The 24,596-nt window shown below is 37.8% G+C and overlaps 1 protein-coding gene across 10 annotated transcripts in view; it reads left to right on the forward strand.

Annotated features, from left to right (window-relative positions):
- The window catches only part of KIAA1328 (KIAA1328 ortholog), a 393,691-nt gene that overhangs the window by 330,158 nt on the left and 38,937 nt on the right, over window positions 1-24,596 (forward strand). For 9 of the 10 annotated variants that reach the window (XM_055102334.2, XM_008955657.4, XM_034943484.2 and 6 more), the window contains one exon: window positions 11,528-11,636. The exons of the other annotated variant lie outside the window; for it this stretch is intronic. In XM_055102334.2, the coding sequence (XP_054958309.1) occupies window positions 11,528-11,636 (109 nt within the window). The remainder of the gene's footprint in view (window positions 1-11,527; window positions 11,637-24,596) is intronic. 10 annotated transcript variants of the gene reach the window in all.

Genomic DNA, 24,596 nt, shown 5'->3' on the forward strand with positions numbered 1-24,596 from the left:
CATTGTTTTAGAACAACTTAGAAGCTTCTTTTTAGACATTGCTTCCAAAAATAAAAATTAAATTGAAGAAACTTTATGAGGTAGAATCTTTACTTTCTCTGTTAGCAGTCCTTCAGAAACGGAAAACTCTTACCTCGGCTTCCTCTGTTCTTAGTCATTGCACTTTGGAGAGTGAAGAGCTAGTCACAACTGGTGTGGTGGTTACACTGCAAGGCTTAACATAGTCTTCAGTTAACTTGTTTTCAAATTTGTGTTGTGTGGCAGCACTGAGATAAAATGGCAAAATGAGAAAAATATAGTGGAATAGCAAAAGAACAAATAACTTGTGTTATTGGTTAAAACCACAGCAACAGTAGAAAGCAGCAATTGAAAAGGCACTTTGAGAAAGATATCATCAGGCCAGCCCTTGCTGTGGTGGGGGTTAATCTCTCCTGGGCCTAGCTACAGAAGCCAGAAGCCTGAAAAGGTCTTGTGTCCAAAAAAAATCAATTTCTAATTTGAAACAAAATCATTTTTGACTAACAGGGGTTCAGAACCCATTACTTTTTGCTGTATAGTCTGCTGACATTTCAGCACTTTCTGTTGTGCACAATGAATCCTAATAGTCATTTTATAATGTTGCTATACCAATCAATTTAACCAAGAGAAAGCTGTTACAATTCCGCAAAGTTTTCAGGAATAGTTTTCACTCATGGTTTTATTTTTTCTTCTATTAGGTTTTTTTCCCCTTTTTTTGTGGGGGTGGGGGAAGGTTGTAGTGTTGCAATAAAAAAAAAAAAAGAAACTTTTTCATCTTTTTAAGAGTTTTTATTTTAAGGCATTCACAGGAACTACTGACTTTCTTTTCTACTCATGAAAAAGACCGCCTTGTATTTTCCTTTTCTTTTATTCTAATATGGAGCTGTTAGCAAAATTATTATCTATATGACCATTAAAGAGGCTGAAGTTGCCCCTTTGAGCCATTCTGCCCATTGCACAGCTAGTGTATGCAGATTATAGTACAGGGCAAAGTTATTGCATTGGCATTTGCTGTGGCACCCAACCAAATGGGAGATATAAACTTTCCATGGATGCACAGTAGACTTGGAAACCCTGTTTATCATAAGGCTGATGACCTAGCACTAATCACCTAAGTTACACTGCTTGGTTTATCACCTTCTTAATTGCTTTACCCTCTTTAGTGTGTCTGAATTTTTTAATATACTTTTCTTCTGTCTTACATCTTTTGTTTCTTTTGCTGTTATCCTTTACTCATTAAGTACTACACAGGACATTTACTACAGGACCATTAATCTTTATTACCAGTATCTTACTCCCTTACCTCTCCTATCCTCCTCACCATTCTGCCAGCTTTATGATGCTAAACATGTTAAAAAAAAAAAAAAAAAAAAGACCAGACTATTGTCTCAAGAAACAACCTTACGATAGCAAAGATATGTACAGTATTGTCAAAATTACACTTAAGATATATAAACTTGTTCATCAGTTTTAGTTACTTTTATTGAGCAATGTCAAACAGGGAGATAATACTTGGGAAAATCTAAACTTGAATAAGAACTTTTAAAAGGCATAAATCTGGAAACACCTGATTTTCATTCCTCTTTTTTCCTCCCTTGTAGCCTCAAAACGTTTTCCACCAGCTTGCCTAGAACCCCCCTTTCCTGAGCAATCATCGATATTCCCTTTTATGAGAGCCCTCAAAACGTTTTCCACCAGCTTGCCTAGAACCCCCCTTTCCTGAGCAATCATCGATATTCCCTTTTATGAGAGCCCTCAAAACTGAGGGCATTTTTTTCTTGTTACGTTGATGGGCTAGCAGAGGCTGTGAAGCCACTGAGTGCGCAGTTTTCAGAACTGAAATGTTAAACCTCTGACCTTGGCATTGCCCATTCCTAAGTCAGGCTGTAAAACCTGACTTTGGCCGCTCCCTTGCTCCTCTTTGTTCCTCCTTCTTGAATCTCTAAATTCCCTTAAAATGTTGGCAGAGGCTGAACCTAGGGTAATTTTGACTTACCTGATGGTAGAAATTGTGCCCTTCATTTTGTCTTTGGGGTTTTCTTAGGTTATATGATTTTATATAGCAGCTGCCACTGGTTGAGGTCCCCTAGTAACTCCCAAACACATATTTTTTTTTACTGGAAGATGATTATTCTAGACTTATCTGAAGTAAAGAATAATCTCAGAAGCTCCTAGTTGTTCCTCTAAGTGAGGCTGTGCTTAAAATGATGTGAGTACTCTTCATAACTCCAGATGGATTAAAATAGGTGACATGCTTAAAGAAATGAACAGTTGGAGTGTCCAAAGTACAGAAATCATTTCTATCTTGCCTCTAAGGAGCATTTCTCATGTTTCTTTTATTATTACCATCAAGAGCATTATTATTTGTTCATCCATAAGGGTACCTTAAGATACTACTTCTGATTCCCAGAAATCTCAGCTGAAGGTATGCTAAAAGTTGATGTCTTTATCAACAGCACATAGAATGCAAGCGTAGTAGAAGGCTATGAATAAACCCAGATATGTAGAATAAATTCTCCTGGCTAGTCCACTGAAAAAAGGAATTCAAATATAACAGACTAGTGTTAAGAGTTAATGTTAATATATATGAAATATTGTCACCTAAACCAGAGGGTCTACATTTCCCATTCTCTAAAATGGAAAGAAATTTCTCAAAACACTATATAGTTTACTTTTTTATTATATATGTTTTGTATCTTCTCCGTCAGAATATAAGTTCCATATGTTCACTGTTGTATCCCCATCTCCTACAACATTGCTTAACATGTGGTGTGGTAGGTACTCATTAAACATTTGTTGAATGAATTAACATAACATTGTATATATTGATTTTTCTTTCGATGCCCTTATCCTGTTTCCCCAAAATAAGGACCTACTCAGGTAGACTTTTTCACCTCAGTACCTGCTGTGATTTAGTGATTTAAGCAAAATATATGTTTGTCTCTTCAGAGTTCTTATGGTGATCAATTGGTAATGTCAAAGAGAAATCAGTAGAGTGGGCTCTTAAAAATAGCACTGGCTGGGTGTGGTGGCGCACGCCTGTAAGCTCAGCACTTTGTGAGGCTGAGGCAGGTGGATCACCTGAGGTCAGGAATTCGAGACCAGCCTGGCCAACATGGTGAAATCCTGTCTCTACTAAAAATAGAAAGAGTTAGCTGGGTGTGGTGGCACATACCTGTAGTCCCAGCTACTTGGGAGGCTGACGCAGAAGAATTGCTTGAGCCTGGGAGGCAGAGGTTTCAGTGAGCCGAGATCGCTCCACTGCACTCCAGCCTGGGTGACAGAGCAAGATTCTGTCTTAAAAATCAAAATCAAAATAAAAAAGTGCTGCCTTAGGAGTCAAGAAAATATGGATGGGGAGGGTTCTATTGTCTTGTATTCTAATTGAGGTTTAATGTATATACACTAAATTGTAATTATGTACACCCGTGTAACCACTACCCCAATTAAGATATAGTACATTTCCATTTTCAGTAAATCCTCATACTCTTTTCTAGTCAATCCTCCTGAAGCCTTTCCTCTTGGGTTGCTGATGGCTGCCTTCTCACTGCATCCTCACATGGCCTCTTCTGTGTGTGCATCCCAGGGATCCTCTTCTTATAAGGGCACCAGTCACTCTCAGGCCCACCCCTATGACCTCATCCAACTTAACTACCTCTTTAAAGGTCTTGTCTCCAAATATCGTCATATTCTGAGGTGTCCTGGTCTTTAGGACTTCAGATTAATTAAGGAAGTCACAACTAAGTCCATAATAACCACTTTCTTTCTAATTTTTGTGCCTTAGACCATCTAGGGGTTTTATTACAATATAGAATACGATGAGAAAAGTAGACTTCCATGCCTTGTTCCCAACCTTATAAGGAAAAGATAGTCTTTCACCATTAAGTATGATTTTAGCTGAAGGGTTTTTTTTATTTTTATTTTTTATTTTTATTTATTTATTTATTTATTTACTTATTTTTTTGAGAAGCAGTCTTGCCCTTGTTGCCCAGACTGGAGTGCAATGGTGCTATATCGGTTCACTGCAGCCTCCACCTCCTAGGTTCAAGCAGTTCTCCCACCTCAGCCTCCTGAGTAGCTGGGATTACAGGTGTGCGCCACCACGCCTGGCTAATTTTTTTTTTTTTTTTTTTTTTTTTTTAGACAGAGTTTTTGCTCTTGTTTCCCAGGGTGGAGTGCAATGGCATGATCTCGGCTCACCACAACCTCTGCCTCCCGGGTTCAAGTGATTATCCTGCCTCAGGGTCCCGAGTAGCTGGGACTACAGGTGCTCACCACCACGCCCGGCTAATTTTTTGTATTTTTAGTAGCAACAGGGTTTCACCATGTTGGCCAGGCTGGTCTCAAACTCCTGACCTCAGGTAGGCACCGTGCCAGGGCAGATGGAGGCTTTTTGAAAATGCTCTTTATCGGGCTGAGAAAGTTTCCTCCTAGTTTGCTGAAAGTCTTTGTCATAAAGGGGTGTTGAATTTCATCAAATCCTTTTTTCTGTACTTACAATCATGTTATGTTTTTTCTTCTCAGAAGGTAGTTTAATGATTACACTGATTGGGAGATATTGGGGTGGTAATTTTTTTTTTTTTTTTGGTAATGACCTTGTCATCTTTGGGTATCAGAGTTATGCTAGTGTCATAAATGCATCAGGAAACATCAGTGGAAATGGTGTGGTAGGTACCTTCAGAGCCTCATCTCTCCCAAGAAACACTGAAAAATCTTGCAAAAACTGTCAGAAGCTACCTTATCAGAACTCTGGAGGATAGTGAAAGATTTACAGAAACAAAACCAATTCTTAGCCAGGAGAAAGGCTACTGAAGCATTGTAGGAGGACTTTAGTGTTAACTTAGTCTTGCCCTACCCCAAGCTTTTCCCAACCCGCAGCCCGTGGGCCATATGTGGCCCAGGACAGCTTTGAATGTGGCCCAACACAAATTTGTAAACTTTCTTAAAACATTATGAGATTTTTTTGTTGCGATTTTTTTTAAGCTCATCAGCTATCATTAATGTATTTTATGTGTAGTCCAAGACAGTTCTCCCAAGGTGTCCTAGGGAAGCCAAAAGATTGGGTGCCCCTGCCCTCCCCTCTTCCCAGCGTGGCAGCAGTCTAAAAGATGGCAGCCTGAGTTCCAGGTTTTAGTATCTGCCCTCTGAGGAAGCAGAGCAGACCCTGTTCTCAAGGGATTGTTTCTCTGTTTTAACCTGTCTGTGGATTCCCTAAAGGGCTGACACATGGAGCCTGCCTTTGTTTTGTCTGACTAAACTTTCTCTGGGCAGAGAGTGGCTACATATAGGACATTCCTTGAAAACACTGAAAATCAGATGAACACACCACTGGCACCTGGGGTTTAAAAAAATAAATAACAATGAGGCAAACAATAGACACATCAAAAAGTCAGATGATCTAGAATAAATAGAAGATCTAAATAGACCTATATAACAAGTAAAAAGATTGAATCAGTAATCAAAACCTCCCAACAAAACAAGCCCAGGACCAGATGGCTTCACTGATGAATTTTACCAAACATTTAAAGAATTAACACAAATTCTTCTCAGACTCTTCCAAAAAATGTAAGAGGAAAGAATATATCCTAATGAAATGGGAAAAGTTCCCCTATCTCCCTCGCAGGGTGTGTAATGGGGGAGTGGCTCGCTTCTTCAGTGCCCTGCTGCTCAAACCTCTAGGGGGAGCATGCAGATGGGCAGGTTGTGGGGCTCTGACCACATGGCAGTGTCTAGGGGTAGATGTTTACAGCTCCTGAAGCCCCAGTGGGCATTTGCTGCCGTGTGCCCTTTTAGTTTTGCCGTCTATAGGTGGCTTGTGTTAACCAGCTCAATTAGACCCTCTACCTGTTGCAAGGACAGAGGGCTTTCTGTATCCCGGGTTCTTGCCTTAGTGTACTGGAAAAACTGGATCACACGTGGGCTTGGAGAATGAATGCAAGGTTTTATTTAATAGTGGCAGTAGCTCTCAGCAGATGGATGGGGAGTCAGAAGGGGGATGGAGTGGGAAGGTAGTTTTACCCTGGAGTTGGGCTGCTTAGCGGCTGGACTCTCTTCCAACCGCTTTGGCCAAATTCCCCTCGCTGTCTGCATCGTTCCACCGGTCAATGGCCTGCCAGTGTCTGCTGGTGCCTGTTGGTATGTTCTTCCGCTCCTCTGGATGTCCAGCTGCTTGTGTGCTCTTCTGCCGGTGTGTTCCTCTTGATATCCAGCAGCTTCTGTCCCTTCCTGCTAGGGTCTCGGGGTTTTTATGGGCACAGGATGTGGGGGTGGCAGGCCAGGGTGGTCTTGGAAAATGCAACATTTGGGTGCCAAGCAGGAGTGCTTGTCCTCACCTTGGTCTGTGGGCACAGGCCCAATGGTGGAACCCTCACCAGGGACCCTGCCCTTTTCATCCCTGCACTTCCCTGCCCCCCTCCCTGATATCAAAGCCAGAGACAGATGTCACAAGAAAAGCAAACTATAGACCAGTATTCTTTATGAGTATGGATGAAAATATACTTAACAAAATACTAGCAAGCCGAATACAGCATATTGAAAGGATTATACATCATAACTAAGTGAGATTTAGCCCAGGAATACAAAGGCAGTTCAACATACAAAAATCAATCAATGTAATACACATTAATAGAATGAAGGAATAACCACATGATCATCTCAGTTTACACAGAAAAAGCATTTGACAAAATCCAACATTCTTTCATGCTATCTGCCCAACTTTATAGGAAATTGTTTGTTGACTCTGCCATAGTAGGTCACCAAGGACAAGGAGAGGTATTGGAAGAATACACATGAAAAGTTGTTATAGGACAGAACAGAAGTGGCACATATAATGTCCACTGGCTTTCCACCTTACCACACATAATTACAAGGAGGATTAGGGAATATAATCTAGCTGTGTACCTAGGAAGAAGGAAGGAGTACATTTTGGTGGATAACTGACAGCATCTGCCACAGCAGCATTCTTCATAATAGCCCCAAACCAGAAATACTCCGAATGTCCCTCAATAGCAGAAGGGATAAAAAGTCATAAATGCATACAATGGAATACTACTTAGCAAAGAAAACAAAGAAACTGCAGTACATAAAAATTATCAGCATAGGTAAATTTTGCAGACAATTTAAGCACAGGAAGTCTCAAAAATAATATACATATTTCTAAAGTTCAAAAGCAACAAAACTAAATGACATGTTTAACCAAACACATAAATGGTAGAACTATAAAGAATAGAAGGAAATAATTATTAGAATAGTTGGGGCCCCTGGAGGCAAGAAGGAATTGTGACTGGGGATGGATATTGGTATTGTATCTGGGTGGTAGTGCTGCCAGGGCTTGCTTTCTTGAGCTGGGAATGGGTTACACTGGTTTTGTCTTTATAATTTATTCTTTAAACTGAATAGATAATATGGCTCAGCCGTTTAAAAAATATAAAATAAAACAAAGGGCCCAGAAACAGAGTTTTCTTAAACATTGAACTCTAAGAAAAAAAAATTGCCGTGAAATATACCCAGTTATATCTAAATAGGACATGATCCATTATAATCAATTCCATCTGTGCATGTGAAAATATATGTGCATGTTTATGTAAATGCATTCACATATATTACATGTATATAAACATACACATTTATGTATGAAATCAATTAGCCTAGTAATATTCTTAACAGCATTTTATTTATTTATTTATTTATTTATTTATTTATTTATTTTTATTTATTTATTTTTTGAGACAGAGTCTGGCACTGTCGCCCGGGCTGGAGTGCAATGGCACGATCTCGGCTCACTGCAACCTCTGCCTCCTGGGTTCAAGCAATTCTTCAGCGTCAGACTCCTGAGTAACTGGGATTACAGGTGCCTGCCACCAGGCCCAGCTAATTTTTTGTATTTTTAGTAGATATGGGGTTTCACTATGTTGGCCAGGCTGGTCTAGAACACTTCACCTCATTGTTCACCCGCCTCGGCCTCCCAAAGTGCTGGGATTACAGGCCTGAGCCACGGCACTCTGCCAGCATTTTTATTTATTTTTAAGCATATGTTGTTATTGTGTGTGTGTGTCTGTGTTTGTGTGTGTGTGTGTGTGTGTGTTTAAATATACAGGAATATAGAGTTCCATGAATATGCATAACTGTAATTGTTGGTATACTTAATATTAAATAAAATTTATAAATGGAACAAATACAATTAAAAGCTGATGTATAGCTTTCTGGAAATGCAATAAGGAATAGAGCTTAGAGAATTAATAAAAAAGAACAGTTAAACTTGGTCTGTGCTTTACAGCAATCATTCTTATCCTTTTCAGGGTCCCATACCCTTTCAGAATTTGGTAAAAGATACGGTTTCTTTCTTCAGAAAAATAAATGAGCACACATATATACATTGTTGTGCCTTACAATTATGAGGTATCTGTACATTCCTGAAGTACATTCTTCAATTATAAAAATCCCTGGACCATCTGTTAAAATTCCTTCTTTAAATTGTCCCCAGGTATTCTGTGATAGTGACCAAAAATATATTTATATTCTGTCACTACCAAGCATTTCTTCTTCCCTTTCACCTCACTCACAAATCCCTTTCAGTTGTTTCTACTCCTATTTGTCTGTCTTAATTTCCTCTTACATCACCCAGGATTCTACCCAGACAATTGTATTAGTAGTGAACTGCTTTGCCTGCCTTTGTTCTATCTGTTCCACTCTATTCTAAATTCTGCCTCAAAATTAATCTCTCCAAAGACCAGTTTGGTATTTTTTTAATCATTGTTGTTACTGTTTTATTTTTGAGTCCCTCTAAAATAATGCTTACAAGTTTGCCATACAGAGCCAAACAGACCTTGATTGCATTCAAAATCCAGCTTTGCTCTTACCAGCTGGGTGATATTGGACATGCTGCTTGATCTTTTTACAATTTCCACTTCCTTATCTATAAAATAAGTACACTAATATAATTTAAAGACTGTTGTAAGGATTAATGAGATGATACATTTAAAGTGATTAGCAGGGTACAAGGACATAGTGATGTTCAATAAATATTTCCTGACTAAATGAAATATTTAGCCTTGAGGTTTTCAATTTAATGCTTTTGCTAATGTAACTCTCTGTCTCCCATTTCATGCTTGTCATTGTTTCCTATCAAAGAATCCTACCTCCTGCATCAAATGTTCCCCAAATCCTATAGCCAAATGTGAACTCTCCCATTTCTTAATTCCTCAGACTTTTCATAGTACTTATTACAGCAGCATAGCATAATGGCCAAAGCTCTCAGGTCATCTTGGACATAGATACTAGCTCCATCACTTATAGCTCGGTGACCTTGGGCAGATCACATAGGCTCTTTATGGCTTATTTTCCTTATCTGCAAATTTGTTATAAAAATATTATTTCAAAGAGTTTTTATGAAAATAAAAAATAATTTCTAAAAAAGGTAAAACAATAGAGATAGAGAGGGGGCTAGGACCAGACTAAGGCCGGGAGCAGGTATTACCTACAAATGGGCAAGAGGGAACCTTCTGGAACAAGGAAATATTCTAAAACTGGATTTTAAAAAGAAATATCTAAGTACCATGCAAATTTAAAATAAAAACTGGCTTGTAGCCATGCTTTCATAGCTATATAAAGTTACTATTTATCAAACTCTACAGTTAAAATGAGTAAATTTTATGATACTCAAATTATACCTCAATAAAATTTATATATACACTAAGCATATAGTATGTGTTAGCAGTTACTACCTTATACTGCCTTGTGTTATCTGTGGTTTTGGTTTTGTTTTTTTCTTGAGACAGATTCTTGCTCTGTTGCCCAGGCTAGAGTGCAGTAGTATGACCATAGCTCACTGCAGCCTCAACCTCCTGGGCTCAAGGGATCCTCCTGCCTCAACCTCCTGAGTAGCTGGGACTAGGACTGCAGGCACATGCCACCACACCTGGCTAATTTTATTTTTTATAGAAACAGGATCTTGCTATGTTGCCCAGGCTGGTCTTCAATTCCTGGCCTGATCCTCCTGCCTTGGCCTCCCAACGTGCTCAGATTACAGGTGTGAGCCACTGAGCCCATCCTCTATGTCTCTTTATGTGATAGTCAAGAGTGTCTTGTGTCCTTACTCTCATACCTTCCTTTCCCTCCCCATAAACTAAGCCTGAGCTTAATCCTGGCACTGGCCAGTATTAATATGTACTTGTTTGGGTTGAGGGTACCACAGATTTCTATATATAAAGAAGAATGAATTGTGCATTTAGAGGCTGGTCTTTTACATCTACGCATAATAGATCAGTGGGACCCTGTCTCTACAAAAATAAAAATAAAGAATTAGCCTGGCATAGTGGCACACATTTGTAGTCCTAAATACTCAAGAGGCTGAGGCAAGAGGATCACTTGGGCCCAGGAGGTCGAGGTTGCAGTGAGCTGGGATTGCACCACTACACTCCAGCCTAGTGATAGAGTGAGACCCTGTCTCAATAAACAAACAAACAAACAGAGTAGAGAATAGTTGACATAAAGAGTATAGTTTTTGAAGCCAAGGATAATGGTCATTTTGATGCTAATCGCTATAGCTGTAAGACTCTAGCCTTCTCTATGCGTGATGATTTCAGGTTGCACGCAACCTGTTGCCATTCCCAAAGTTAGCATACTGCACTCCTGGCATTTTAGGGTCTGGTATTCCCAGCACTCCAGAGCTTTTTGTTATTTGAATACTCTCCTTTTCGTCAAAGAGTGGATCTTCCCAAATAACTTCATGCATCCCGGATAACAGTTTTCAGAGAACCAGAAGAAAAACTGCATGTGATTCTTACAGTCTTCCAAGATAAATATAGCAATATTTTATGTTGTTTAGAAACTAATAATAACTGAAAAATAAAATAAAAACAATATTTCTGTCCATACCATCTTTTTATTTAGCACTCCAGAAGAGAAAAGTAATTACAAACTAAACATTGCTTGTTGGAAAGGAATTGAGGCCAAGTCAGGCAGTTCCTGGGAGGATAAACTATTGCTTAGGAACTTTCCCATGGCACTCGAATGAATATTAGTTGAGCATCTCTTCCAATTAAGACATGTGTTTTAGCCAATGTTGAGTTCTCTAAAAGAAACTTTCAAGAGTTATATATATCTTGAAAGTGTTTTAAAGAGGATCAATTTAATTTGGAGGGTTTAGAGTTACAAAGTGCTGGAATCTTTCTTATGAAAGTTAAAGGGAGCAAAATAAAACATCCCACCTCCTTGGGCATTTTCACAGTAAACCAAGATCAGCAGGGCTTTGCTAGGCAATCAGGTTTAAAAACAAAATCTCTAGTTACTCTGTCACTGCAAAAATGTATTTTCTTAAAGCGCATTATAGATTTCCCATGTTTACAAAACTGAAGTGAGTTTTTCATATGCCATTGTTACATTTCAGGGAAACAAGTGGCTTACCTTTGAAGCTTGGACATTCCTATAATGTCTTATAAATTTACTAAGAGTGAACTTTTCCATTTTCTTTTATTGAATGCCCAAATTATTTTCTTTATTTTTCATATAGGGACAGTGACAGGAGTTAGAAAAGATGCGTCTACATCTCCTATGCCAACAGGAAGCCTAAAGGATTTTGTCACCACAGCCTCACCATCATTACAGCACACCACCTCCCGGTAAGCTTCAGAGATTCTTTAGTTTTTAATATTCTCCCTATGAGAGCATTTTTTTGAAGTTTATTTAATAAGGAAGGGAAAAATCTTGACAACTCTTAGTAATTCTTTCTCAAGAGAGGTCCTTCTTTTGAAGCATCTAGATTTGGCCAGTTTGAACCACATGGAGTCCTTTTCTTTATACATGCACTTTCTTAGTTGATCATGGTAATGGGTAAGGGCTTCCATAGAAACCTAAAGCTAAACCTATCCTTCACCAGAAAGTCTGTTTAGCAGCAGGGCTTTCCTAATTTATCACAGAAAAGTTATACATTTAGACTATAAGTTTAGCTGAAATCATTGCTATTGAACATTATAGTGGCTTTTGTACTAGTTAAAGGAATACCAACATTAACTTAGATCAGACACATTTGAAGGGTTAAGCATTTGATCAGCCTTTTCTGGAGTCAGGGAAATAAATATCTTATTTTAAATTTCCCATGTCTAATGAACCAACTCCCACATTATGCAATTAAGGCTGAATATGTAAACGTCAGTACCAAAAGGGCTTGGTTTATGTTTCTTCAGGGATATGATTGGTTTTGAGCACTTAAATTCATAGCAGCTTATCCGATGAATTGAATATAAATGTTAACACTTAATTTGTAGTTAATTTGAAGTCCATTGGCTTTGCAAAGTAGAAATGCCCAAATTACAAGTCTCAAGTCTGATGATTTTAAAGATGTACTCTAAAATTTATTATTTTGGTTTGAGGTAATTTCAAAGGGAAGAGAAAGATTATTTCTTCCTCCTCTAAAAAGTTGTATTCCAGTCCAGTGCCTATAGATATGCTGTTCCACAGAAGCCAAACCTAGGAAACAGTGTGTTCATCGTATTTTGGCTCTTTTTGTCATTCCTTTAATTCTGGAGCTAGAAAGGTAAGCATCTTAAAGAACTTTTGAGAAATGACTCCAACACAAAAGATAATAACAATAGCTACCATCTATTAAGTATCTGCCATGTCCCTAGCACCTTGCCAAGCCCTTTATATGCATTGTCTAATTTAATCTTCACAACCTTATGAGGTGGTACTATTATCCCCATTTTTAAAATTAGGAAACTAAAGTTCAGAGATATTGAAGAACAGTCTAAGATCACATAGCTAACAACAGGCAAAGCCAGCATTTCAGACTCCAAACCTCGTAATCTTAAATATTGTAACAGTTGACAATGACAACCTCTCTATTTTGCAGGCCACACACAATCAAAAAGAGAATTTAACTAGTTTGCCGCATCCTTTCACTGTTGCTGCTTTCTTCCTTTTTTTTTTTTTTTTTTTTTTTTTTGAGATGGAGTCTCACTCTGTCGCCAGGCTGGAGTACAGTGGTGCGATCTCAGCTCACTGCAACCTCCACCTCCCGGGTTCAAGCAATTCTTCTGCCTCAGCCTCCCAAGTAGCTGGGACTACAGGCGCCCACCACCACACCCGGCTAATTTTTTTTTGTATTTTTATTTTTATTTTATTTTGTTTTATTTTATTTTATTTTATTTTTTGAGACAGAGTCTCGCTCTGTCACCCAGGCTGAAGTGCAGTGGTGCGATCTTGGCTCACTACAATCTCCACCTCCCGGGTTCACGCCATTCTCCTGCCTCAGCCTCCCGAGTAGCTGGGACTACAGGCGCACACCACCACGCTTGGCTAATTTTTTGTATTTTTAGTAGAGATGGGGTTTCACTGTGTTAGCCAGGATGGTCTTGATCTCCTGACCTTGTGATCTGTTTTTTTGGTATTTTTAATAGGGACAGGCTTTTACCATGTTTGCCAGGATGGTCTCGATCTCTTGCCCTCATGATCCGCCCGCCTTGGCCTCCCAAAGTGCTGGGATTACAGGTGTGAGCCACCATGCCCTGCCGCTTTCTTTTATTTTTAATGCTACGGTTGTTGGCGTTCTTCCAAAGATCCACAATAAGTTGTGTTTCTGAAATGTTGATGGGGCTTCCTCTTTGGATCACTTAACGTTGTGGCTGAAAGCTTGTGCTCAGAGGGTTTCCATCCTAGCTCACCTTGAGGGATTCATTTGGAGGAATTAGAGGTAAAGAAGGAAGATTATCTGGATTTTCAATCTTAGTGAATTTTCCTATTGTTAAAGATTAAAATGAGATCTTTAACACCACTTTAATATATTGTTTTTGATGGTTGCATTTCAGTTTAGAGGGAAGTATGAAAAAATGGAATAAAATGTTGCCCCAGTAAGAGTTTTATAAAACATCCTCAGCACATATTTTTGGAATGGATCATATCAACATTGTAGAGTTTTACAAGCCCAGGTTAAAACTGCTGTGAAGAGTCATATTTACAGACTTTAAAAAAGGATTATCTATTTGTCCTTAATACTGCAGATCAGCTAAATATAGATTCTCAGAAGCTTCCTATGTAACGAGCATTTGGCTTAATAAAACAACATGTAGCACACCATATTTTATCTTTAGAAATGCATGATGACATCATACAGGTCTCTTATACGAATTGCAGAGTTAAAAAAAAAAAATCAGAGTACTATGAAAATCAGTTACCAAGAAGGCATAGTGGTGGCTTTCCAGATTTCAGAATCAGGATTATTTGAACTGTTTTTATTTCAAAGTGTAGAAAAGGCATTTTTTTAAATAGACTACATATCAGTCACATGCAAACTCTTAATGTAAGAGAAGAGCCTATTGTTCTTTATCTCAACAAACCTTTGAAAGTACCAAAGGGAACAAGAGTAAAAGCTCTTCCCCTGTCCACCTTAAATTCCAAGAATTTTCAAGACCTGCAAACAAGGATGGGGGTGAGACAGATGCCAGTGGGAGACAGGTTTTCCTTTGTTCTCTGAAAATACCTAGAAGAGTTCCATTTCATTCCATGTGCAGGTGAAAAAAACAGGTGTGGCAGAGTCATCTTTCTCATTCACAGTGTTGGTTGTTAATTGTTCTCACTGCTGGCTGTCAATATTATGTAAAATTTTCATTCCCCATTCAAGATGGAAAAAGTTGTGGCTGAAAATGTTAACATTTGCATTTTTATTTGTTGATTTATTTAAAGGACAACCTCTCCTACAGCAATCCATCACTTGGTGACACCCCAAATATGAATAATGTATTGTAGACTTGCAGTTACAATGTGTAATAAGTGCTAGAGACAGTAAAGGAATGTTAACTATGTTGCAAATATAATATTTATTGACTCATAAAGTTTATTGCTTTTAAGGTTCAATAATACTGACCATAAGACATCAATATCACTTATCCTGATTTTAGCTGGGCACCTTTGTATGTAGAAATATTCATCTATCTCATGCTAACAAAATAAATATGTAATTTACAGCATAAGCAAAGGGGGCATTATAGTTTTCTGTGCTGAAAGCTGCAGTGTTTCTTTCTCTCCATTTCACTTCTGGCTCTCCACACTGATCACACACCCCTAAGCTGCGTAAGAGAATAAGCACAGTGGTCATCTTGGCACAAGAGGGTGGTGAAGCTGAATTAAATGTACCATTCATTTCTGCTTGAATGGAACAAGCAATGCCCCACAGACCACTCCACCTGGAAAGAGGAGTTGAGGGGCTTTCTCCCTGTCATTCTGAACACCTCAGGGTAGGTGAGCCTTGGCTCTAAAAGAAACTTAAATAAATACCTTTCCTACCAAATGAATGAGTCAGAGTTTACCAAGTCTACTTGATCCTTTAGTCTCCAGCGTGAAGCCAGAGCTGGGCAAGTTACCATTTGCTTCTCAAATGAATGTGTTATGAGCACAGATATAACTGATAATTAACCATTTTGTGCCTTCTAGAATTAGGTGTGTCCATTGTCAACAATAAAGATCATACAGGAAATATCTAACACTCAAAGCAAAAGAAGTAATGATAATTAGCAACCATCAGCTGTAATTGTCATCTATATTAAGATGCAGAATTATGTATTTCTTCGTTATAAATAGCCTTTCTAATTGTACTTGATGTATGCCAATTTAATCAAAAAGTATACTTGCAACAGGCAGAATTTGCATTAATGTAGCCTTGGATCTTCAGGTCTTTTATTTCAAATTTGACTGGGAAGGAAGGCCTATTACAGCTGTATATCCTTGATATGTTGGTGTCTTTTTCTATTCAGACGTGTAGATCTGGTACATTTTATATTAAAATGAAGATAGTATCTTCTGAGATTGCTCAATGCAACAGAAATCTTGTCACCTTTAAAAATATTGGTGGAGTTTGTATTTTTCAGTCATATGGTGACACAGTGATTGTTGGACCCTGATAAACAGAGGCACACCAGGCCTACAGTAGCAGGATTAGATTCTCAGTCCCTGAAGTAAAAGGTTACTAAGGTCACTTCTTTCTGTTCTTCTATGACTTCTACAAACAGTTACAGCTGGTGCTCTCCCTGTGCCTTTGTGTGTCTGTGTGTAAGATGTGAAGAAAGAAAGGGAGATTTCACCAAATCATGCCCAACTAGTGAATTTTCAGAACTGGAACTGGAATTAGCCTGTTTCTAGGATGTACTGTTCACTTTTTTAGCTTTTTTTTTTTAAGAAAGATGAGTTTTTAATGACAACACAAAAGCGTTAAAGGTTTTTGTTTTGTTTTATTTTGTTTTGTTTCTTTTTGAGTTACTGGTGGGGAGAGGTGTTGATTTTGTGAAGCTTCTTTTTTCTTGACAGGATTTGGGAAATACTTGAGTACATACTTTGAGGGACTTGATAAATTATTTGGGGGCTTTTAAAAAATAGTTTATTTTTATTAATTGACACATCATAATTACACATATTTATGAGGTACATTGTGGTGTTCCAATACATGTATATATTGTGTAATGATCAAATCAGAGAATCTAGCACATCCATCGCCTCATACATTTATCATTTCTTTATGGTGAGAACATTCAAAATCCTCTCTTCTAGTTATTTTGAAATACATTAGGTTAGTGCAAAAGTAATTGCGGTTTTTTTTCTATTAAAAATAATGGCAAAAACTGCAATTACTTTTGCACCAACCTAATACAATGCAATATTGTTAACCATAGTCACCCTACTGCACAATAGAACATCAGAACTTATTCCTCCTAACTGTAACTTTGTACCCAATGACCCCTCTCTCCCCATGTCCCCACCTCCCACTCTTCCTAGCCTCTAGTATCACTATCGTACTCGCTGCTTCTATGAGATCAACGTTTCTAGATCCCACATACAAGTGAGATTGCTTGTTGGAAAGCAATTGAGGCCAAGTCAACCAGTTCAGTATTTGTTTTTTGTGCCCGGCTTATTTCACTTGACATAATATCCTTCAGGTTCATCTATGTTGCCACAAATGACAGGATTTCATTCTTTTTTATGGCTGAATAGTATTCACTGTGTATATATACCACATTTTCATTATCCATTCATCCATTTATGGACACTTAGGTTGATTCCATATCTTGGCTATTATGAGTGCTTCAGTAAACATGAAGTGTAGATATCTCTTTGACATACCGGTTTCATTTCCTTTGGATACATACCCAGCAGTGGGATTGTTGGATCATATGGTAGTTCTTTTTGTAATTTTTTGAGGAGCATCCATACTATTTTTCATAATGGCTGTACTAATTTACATTCCGACCCAATAGTATATGAGAGTTTTCTTTCTCCAGTCATTGCCAACACTTGTCTTGTCCTTTTGGTAACAGCCATTCTGACAGGAGCAAAGTGATATTTCATTGTGGTTTTGATTTGTATTTTCCTGATGATTATTGATTTTGAGAATTTTTTCATGTACCCGTTAGCCATTTTAATGTTTTCCTTCGAGAAATGTCTATTCAGGTCTTTAACCTATTTTTTTAGTCACTTTATTTTCTTGCTATTGAGTTGTTTGAGTTCCTTATATATTTTGCATAGTAACTTCTTATCAGATGGATAGTTTGCAAGTGTTTTCTCCCATTCTGCAGGTTGTCTCATCACTCTGTTAATTGTGTCCTTTGCTGTGCAGAAGCTTTGATGTAATCCCATTTGTCTATTTTTGCTTTTGTTGCCTGTGCTTTTGAGGCTATATCCAGGAAAGCATTTTCCTGACCAATGTCATGGAGCTTTTCCTCTTTGTTTTCTTCCAGTAGTTCCATAGTTTCAGGACTTACATTTAAGCCTTTAATCCATTTTGATTTGATTTTTGTATCTGATGAGAGATAGGGAGTCTAGTTTCACTCTCTGCATGTCTGCATGTGGATATCCAGTTTTCCCAGCATTGAAAAGACTGTCCTTTTTCCATTGTATGTTCTTCACACCTTTGTCAAATATCAGTTGGCTGTAAGTACATAGATTTATTTCCATGTTATTGTGTTAATAGTTTAGTTTGAGTTTTTTTAAAACCTTGCTTTGCTGTCAACCATATGCTTAATGTGTTCTGAAAATTTTGCTGTAAGCTCATGCCTTGCTGAGCTTTCTATAGTAGTTGCCTGTGCACAGCCATGCTCACAAGGCAGCTGTTTAAACACAGCTGACTAGAAGGTGGCTTGTGTGATCTTTGGCCCACTGAGACTGAGAGCCAGGAACTAGGCTCAGAAGTATCTGAAACCTGGGACCATACTCTACCAATCCCAGTCTGGAAGGAATCTTCTCTCTGTTGTGAATACAGTATTTATTTATCTTTATTGTTATCTTAAGTAACTTAACATGAAAATCCAATTGCTTCCAGCTCCAGATATGATGGCACAGCCTTTAAAGTACCAGAACAACTGATGGTGTTTTTTTCCTTTGCTGGGCCAGAAAGAGGATGTTACTCTTCATTCTCTGTGGGTTATAAACCAAGGCTTTAGCCCATTGAGCAGGTCAGACACTATTTCGTTTCCCATATCACACTGCCAGTAGCCATTCAAATTGAAGAGAAGGGAAAGTCACATAGATATGATCTGCTTGATTGTAACAGTGATCTATTTTATCTCAGCTACAGAATTCTGGATTGACAGCTTCCATGGGATTCAAAAGCCACACACACACACACACACACACACACACACTTTTATACTGGGAACAAAAACATAATACTGAAATTTATAATTGCCTGTTCACAATTCTTAGCATAGTACTTTAGCATTGGCAGAATGATTTTAGGTGCGTTATTTCATTTAAATTGCATCACAATCCTGTGAGGTAAGGTGAGGTAAGTAGTAGTATTATCCGATTTGACAATGAGGAAATAAGAACTAAAGGAGACTGAGTAACTGACCAAGGTCACATAGTAGGAAGCAGAAAAGAAGACATGAATCGAGCTTTTCTAATCGCAGCTTTCAAAGTTTTTTCATTCTTCCATTCTGGCTGAAACTTGGATTTGATTCTGATGTGTAAGCACGGAGCTGATAAAATTCTGGTTTTGGGTAGGAATCAGACAAACTTACTTTAACATTGGAATTTGTTTTGTTTTTATAACTTGATAGAAAGAAACTTAGTTACACAGAGAAGTGGAGGTGTTGTGGTTCGATTATGCATAGCAGTCAAATTGCAATATTTGCTTGCATTTGTGTCCAGAATCCTAACAGTAACAAAACCGTTTTTTTTTTAATGAGACTATCTTCTCACATATACATTTACCTAAATATTTTAAACACTCAACCAGGTTTTCTGATGTTCCTAGCAGAGGAAATGATCATGTATTATCCTCCCAGCAGGAGAGAGGGATAAGATAAACTAAGATCACAAACCTCTGCTGGGGTTTTCATAGTAGGTTTGAATAGCAAACCTTGCTGCGTGTATATAATAGAGCATATGAGTGATGACCCTATGTGATGATAGTGGTTATTATTCGTTAAATGCTAGTTATGTATCAGGTATTACATTGGGCATATACAGATATATCCATTTATAATATATGTTCATACAAATTACATATTATTGTCAAGATTTTTAATGACTGTTAAAGCTCAGCTTCAAAATATCAGATAGAATTTATTCTCATTTTTCCAAAATCACTTTTTAAAGTATGAGCTGTAAGGCTGAGAACTGTAATTTTAGCTTTCCTTGCCCTCAGAGTAACAGTTTATTCACTATACACAAAGTAACATTAACCATAACTTTTCCATTTTGAGTATCTTGTAAATAATAAAATTAAAACCAAATGAAACGATGCACATAAATTGATTATAGTAAAACGGACTAATCTGGAAACTTCAGAAAATAATGTATTGAGCATGTAAAAGAAAATATGAAGCTATAAACATGCCTGTCTCCCATGTTTAACCAAGAGGGTAAAAAGCCCAGCCATTCAAAAGGATTTTCATTTAGTTGGGTTGATAACTTGGAATTCCAGGCCACTGCAGTACCACCAAGAACAATAGAATGCATGGAAATTCTTAGGTGTTTGATGAAAAGATACTGCTTTTAGTTAAGTCATGATGTTGGGCTAATACTGTAATTCCCACTGTTAAAAGCCATTAATATAAGAATCCATTCCTCTTATACACACTGGTTTATAGTGTGTAAGTTAGGAAAATAAAGACAAATAGGCTAGGCAGAAATAATAACGATGTAGCAAATTCCAAGAAGTGAATTCAGCTTGAAGAAGCTTGTCAAGACATTCTTACTATAGAAAGAATATATTGTACTTGGGAAAATGTACATTACAACAGCTTATATTTACTACTCACTGAGATAGAATTCTACTCCTTGGCTTCAGGAAATCTTTCTAAAGACCTAAGTTCTGGGTGAGGAGGTTGTAAGAGCTGTTTTACTTTTCACATGATTTTTCAAATGTTCTACAACAATGTTATATTCCATAATTTTAGAAACAATGTTTAAAAAGAAGACAAAGGGAACACATTTATAGGGGACCAACCCATTTCAAAATTTTACACTCAGTAGTTCCAAGTAGTTGCAAAAACCCTAAAGTTACTCTTGGCCCATATGACATAAATATCTTATTTCCTTTGTCAACCCAGCAATAGATGAGGATTATCCTTCCTTGTTGTGTCTTCTCCAGGGTGCTGAACTCTGAAAACTGCTATGAATGGTGACATCTGTTCAGTATTGCCAGTTCCTGCTGTCATTTCACAGCTTTTAGCCTCATGAACTGCCATTTTTGAGTTGTTCATTTGGTCCAAGGTTATCAAATTCCCTTAACTTCAACTTTAAGAAATATTTTTAATGTCTCTTCCTTAGGCACTTTAATGCTTTTATAAAAATTACTTTATATGTTACCTAATGTAATCCTTACAATCATAAGAAAGTAAAGCTCCAAGAGACAATTACAGAACAATTAAGAGCCCAGGTATAATAATTATAACTCTGTGGTTTATAGGCCTAGGTTTGAATGCTAGCTATGTGGCTTTGAACAAATCATTTAATTTAATCTATAAAATGGGAGTAATAATATCTCCCTCATAGGTATGTCATGATGATTAAGTAGGATAGTTTATGTAAAGTACGTAGCACAGGCCTGGTGCATGGCTAAGTGCTCCATAAATAGTAGTTGTCATTATAGAACTTCCCAGGGTCACTCAAGCAATCAGGAACAAGCTAGGATTTGGACCTTGCTCTTGTGATTCCAAACTATAAGTGTATCCCCTAACAAAGAGTTAGGAATAGGGTTAGGTTCATCTCAGAGGTGGGCAGTTTGATTATATTTTTTATATTGACCTTGCAAATATGCCTGTTACTTTACCTCCATTTGCCCAATTCCTTATGTGAAAATATGAATATTAATAGCTATTGTATAAATTTGCTCATAGGATTAAATTCAACTATGTGTGCAAAGCCTTTAACTTGATGCTTGTCCATATTGGGCACTCAGTGTTAGCTTTCTTCTGTGCTCTGGGAAACAAGACTTCTTTGGGCATCTAAAACAATACATGTGATATGATACTGGCCCCTCTGCCAAATGCCCTGAGTGACAGTGCCTCTGCCAAAATGTGGCTTAGAAGCAAGCCACATGTTTATGAATGACCCTGCATTCAAAGGATTTTCCTTATGCAATGTTGGCAAATTTTCCAGTGTTTTGAGACTTCCCCTCCATTTGTTTTTCTTCTAAATAGAAGAGGGTAGGAAGTAAGATTCTTGTCTAGATGATAGGATTAAGATATTGTGTGTGTTTTTTTTAGGATATCTGTTTCTAGGGTCACTCAAGGACTGACCAAAGTTACTGATAATTGATTTTGTCCTCATAATTAGCCATTTCATAAGATTCTGAAAGGATTTAATTCCCTTCAGAGCAGTGGTTCTAAAATCTGCCTGCATATTGGAATCACTTAGGACTCTTTAAAAAATACCTATTTCTAGGCTTCATCCTAGATTCATTGAATCAGAATTGCCCATGATGGGCCCCAGTGATGTGTATTTTTGATTTTTCAAAAAGACTCTGATGCACTTTGTCTAAAGACACATATTTGGAAGCCCCTGCTCTGGAGCTGCACATCTCCTAGCTTCTTAACCCCAGCACACCAACATTCTGCCTTTCTTTTTTCTGTCCCCTACCCCAGCCCAGGGCCTCTTCTTTCCATTAGCAATTTTTATTAGTCATCATTATCCTCCTCCCAAGGGATTATCAAAATATATCAATAAGCCTGCAGTGAAAAAACTAAGAAGCCCTTAAAGAACTTGACTTATCAATTTAAATTGTTGAAATTGGGGATTAATTACTAAGACATATTGTTGGTGTCAGTCTTCTCTATGAAAAGCTTGTATGGACCCATCTTCTGTGAGGGAACTCTCAGCAAGTTTTAAGAGAAAATTTCCTAAGGAAACATTCCTGATACTTTCTACCTCTCTTTCTCATCTGTGCTTCATCTTTCCCCACAGTACTTAATCACCTTCTAATATGCCATGTAATTTACTAGTGTGTTTTATTTATTGTTTGTCTCTCCCCCTTCCTCTCCTGCCCCACAAAGGGTGTGGACGTTATGAGCATGAGTACTTTTTCTGTTATTTTCTATTCTTTTCATTCCTGCACTAGAGCAGAGCCTGGCTCATAATAGACATTAAATAAATATTTGTTGGGTGAATGAATTAGTGAATGGTCATAAACAAAGTGAATATTTCTTTTTAACTTACCAGTTCATGACATTCCAGTAGACATCTATTTTGCTTTATGTCTTCACCACATCTCCAAAAAATCCATTGTTTCTGCCCAGCTTATACATCTAGTTGTACTTCTTTTATATCCCAGAACTTCCTTGTATTTTCTCCTATTTTAAGGTTTTTCCATTTTGTAAGGATTAGAAAACATCTTGGCTTTCAGGGTATTTCCAGACAAGATAATAGCAGATTCCCGAGTGTGAGCAGTGTCAACATGTTGTTTGCACTGGGAGTTAATTGCATAGACAATGTCGGTATCAATGAGGATATCAGATATGCTTTGCTTAGCCATTCCATTATCTTATGTTCAGCCCTATCACAGACCTTTTCCTAAACCTCTGCTTTGGTCTGCAGCTAGTTTATTGTTTGGGTTTTCTCAAGTTAAAATCATTGCATGTTGACAGGGAGCAGAGCTTAGAGGAAAGGGCATTAGAGTTAAAGGCCGAAGATCTGGATTTATCCTGCCTCCACAGCTCGCTAGCAGCAAAACTTTGAAAAAGTCCCTTCACATGGAACCTAAGTTTTCCAGGTTTCTGTCCTATCTGTCTGAACCTTACCCTTTGTTTAGAGGTAAAAATCAACACAAAAACTGGTACATCTGTCTCTTGATTTCAGAGTAATTTACACATTTGGAGAATAAAGTATGAAGAAATGAACATTTCTAAAAATAATTAAATAATTGATTTCAGAATAACATGGTTTAAACTTCCCATTAAAAATGTTTGGGTTGGCCAGGCGTGGTGGCTCATGCCTGTAATCCCAGCACTTTGGGAGGCTGAGATGGGCGGATCACGAGGTCAGGAGATCAAGACCATCCTGGCTAACACGGTGAAACCTCATCTCTACTAAAAATACAAAAAAAAATTAGCTGGGCGTGGTGGCGGGTACCTGTAGTCTCAGCTACTTGGGAGGCTGAGGCAGGAGAATGGCGTGAACCTGGGAGGCAGAGCTTGCAGTGAGCCGTGATCGTGCCACTGCACTCCAGCCTGGGCGACAGAGTGAGACTCCATCTCAAAAAAAAAAAAAAAAAAGAAGTTTGGGTTTTGTGCTGGTCAGTAGTTTAGAGACACCATGTCATTCACAGCATGGCACAGAGCAATTCCGTGGGAAGCACCACCCCGTTGACAAGGGACCCGGTACAGTTTACAGGTCTTGAGATTATGCTCTGTGAACATACTGAAGGTTTACTTTTTAAATTTTAAACAAAATCATGTCTGGAAAACATCAAATCTTACTATATTATAGGGAGGACACCAACCGAAAGACATAGAAAAAAAGATAATACCCTTGAAGTTCAAATTGAGGTTTCAGTCACATAGAAAAACATGACTGTGTATTAATGTAGGCTACATGCTTTGCCTTGGGGAAAGAATATTCAGAACTGTGCCTAATAGTACCCAAGAATGCCACTGTGTAAATCAAAGACTATCAGCAAGACTACTTATAATGGAGAAGACATAGAATAAAGTAGTTAATGGTAATTGGCTAATGTATCTTCAGCTCAGCTGGACATTTTTGTATACACTGTTGATATATTTAAATATATATATACATATATACCTACTGATATATATACACACACACACACACATACACACACACACACATACCACTTTTAATATATTTAACATTTTCATCTTGATGGGCTATGCCCTCCCCCCCAAAAAAAAAGACTGTCTGTTTTTCTCCTTCAGCTTACTTTTTCTTTATTTCTTGTGGGGAAATTCATTTTAGCATTTTATATTGTAACTGTTTATGAGTTTAACCATAAAAATTATCGTTAAACAGTTATATTTGAAAGTTATTTGTTTAGTGGCATTCTTGGTACTATTAGGCACAATTCTGAACATTCTTTCCCCAAGGCAAAGCATGTAGCTGACATTGATATACAGTTACATTTTTCAGTGTGACTG

This window comes from Pan paniscus, chromosome 17 (genome assembly GCF_029289425.2).
Source record: "Pan paniscus chromosome 17, NHGRI_mPanPan1-v2.0_pri, whole genome shotgun sequence".
Taxonomy (NCBI): domain Eukaryota; kingdom Metazoa; phylum Chordata; class Mammalia; order Primates; family Hominidae; genus Pan; species Pan paniscus.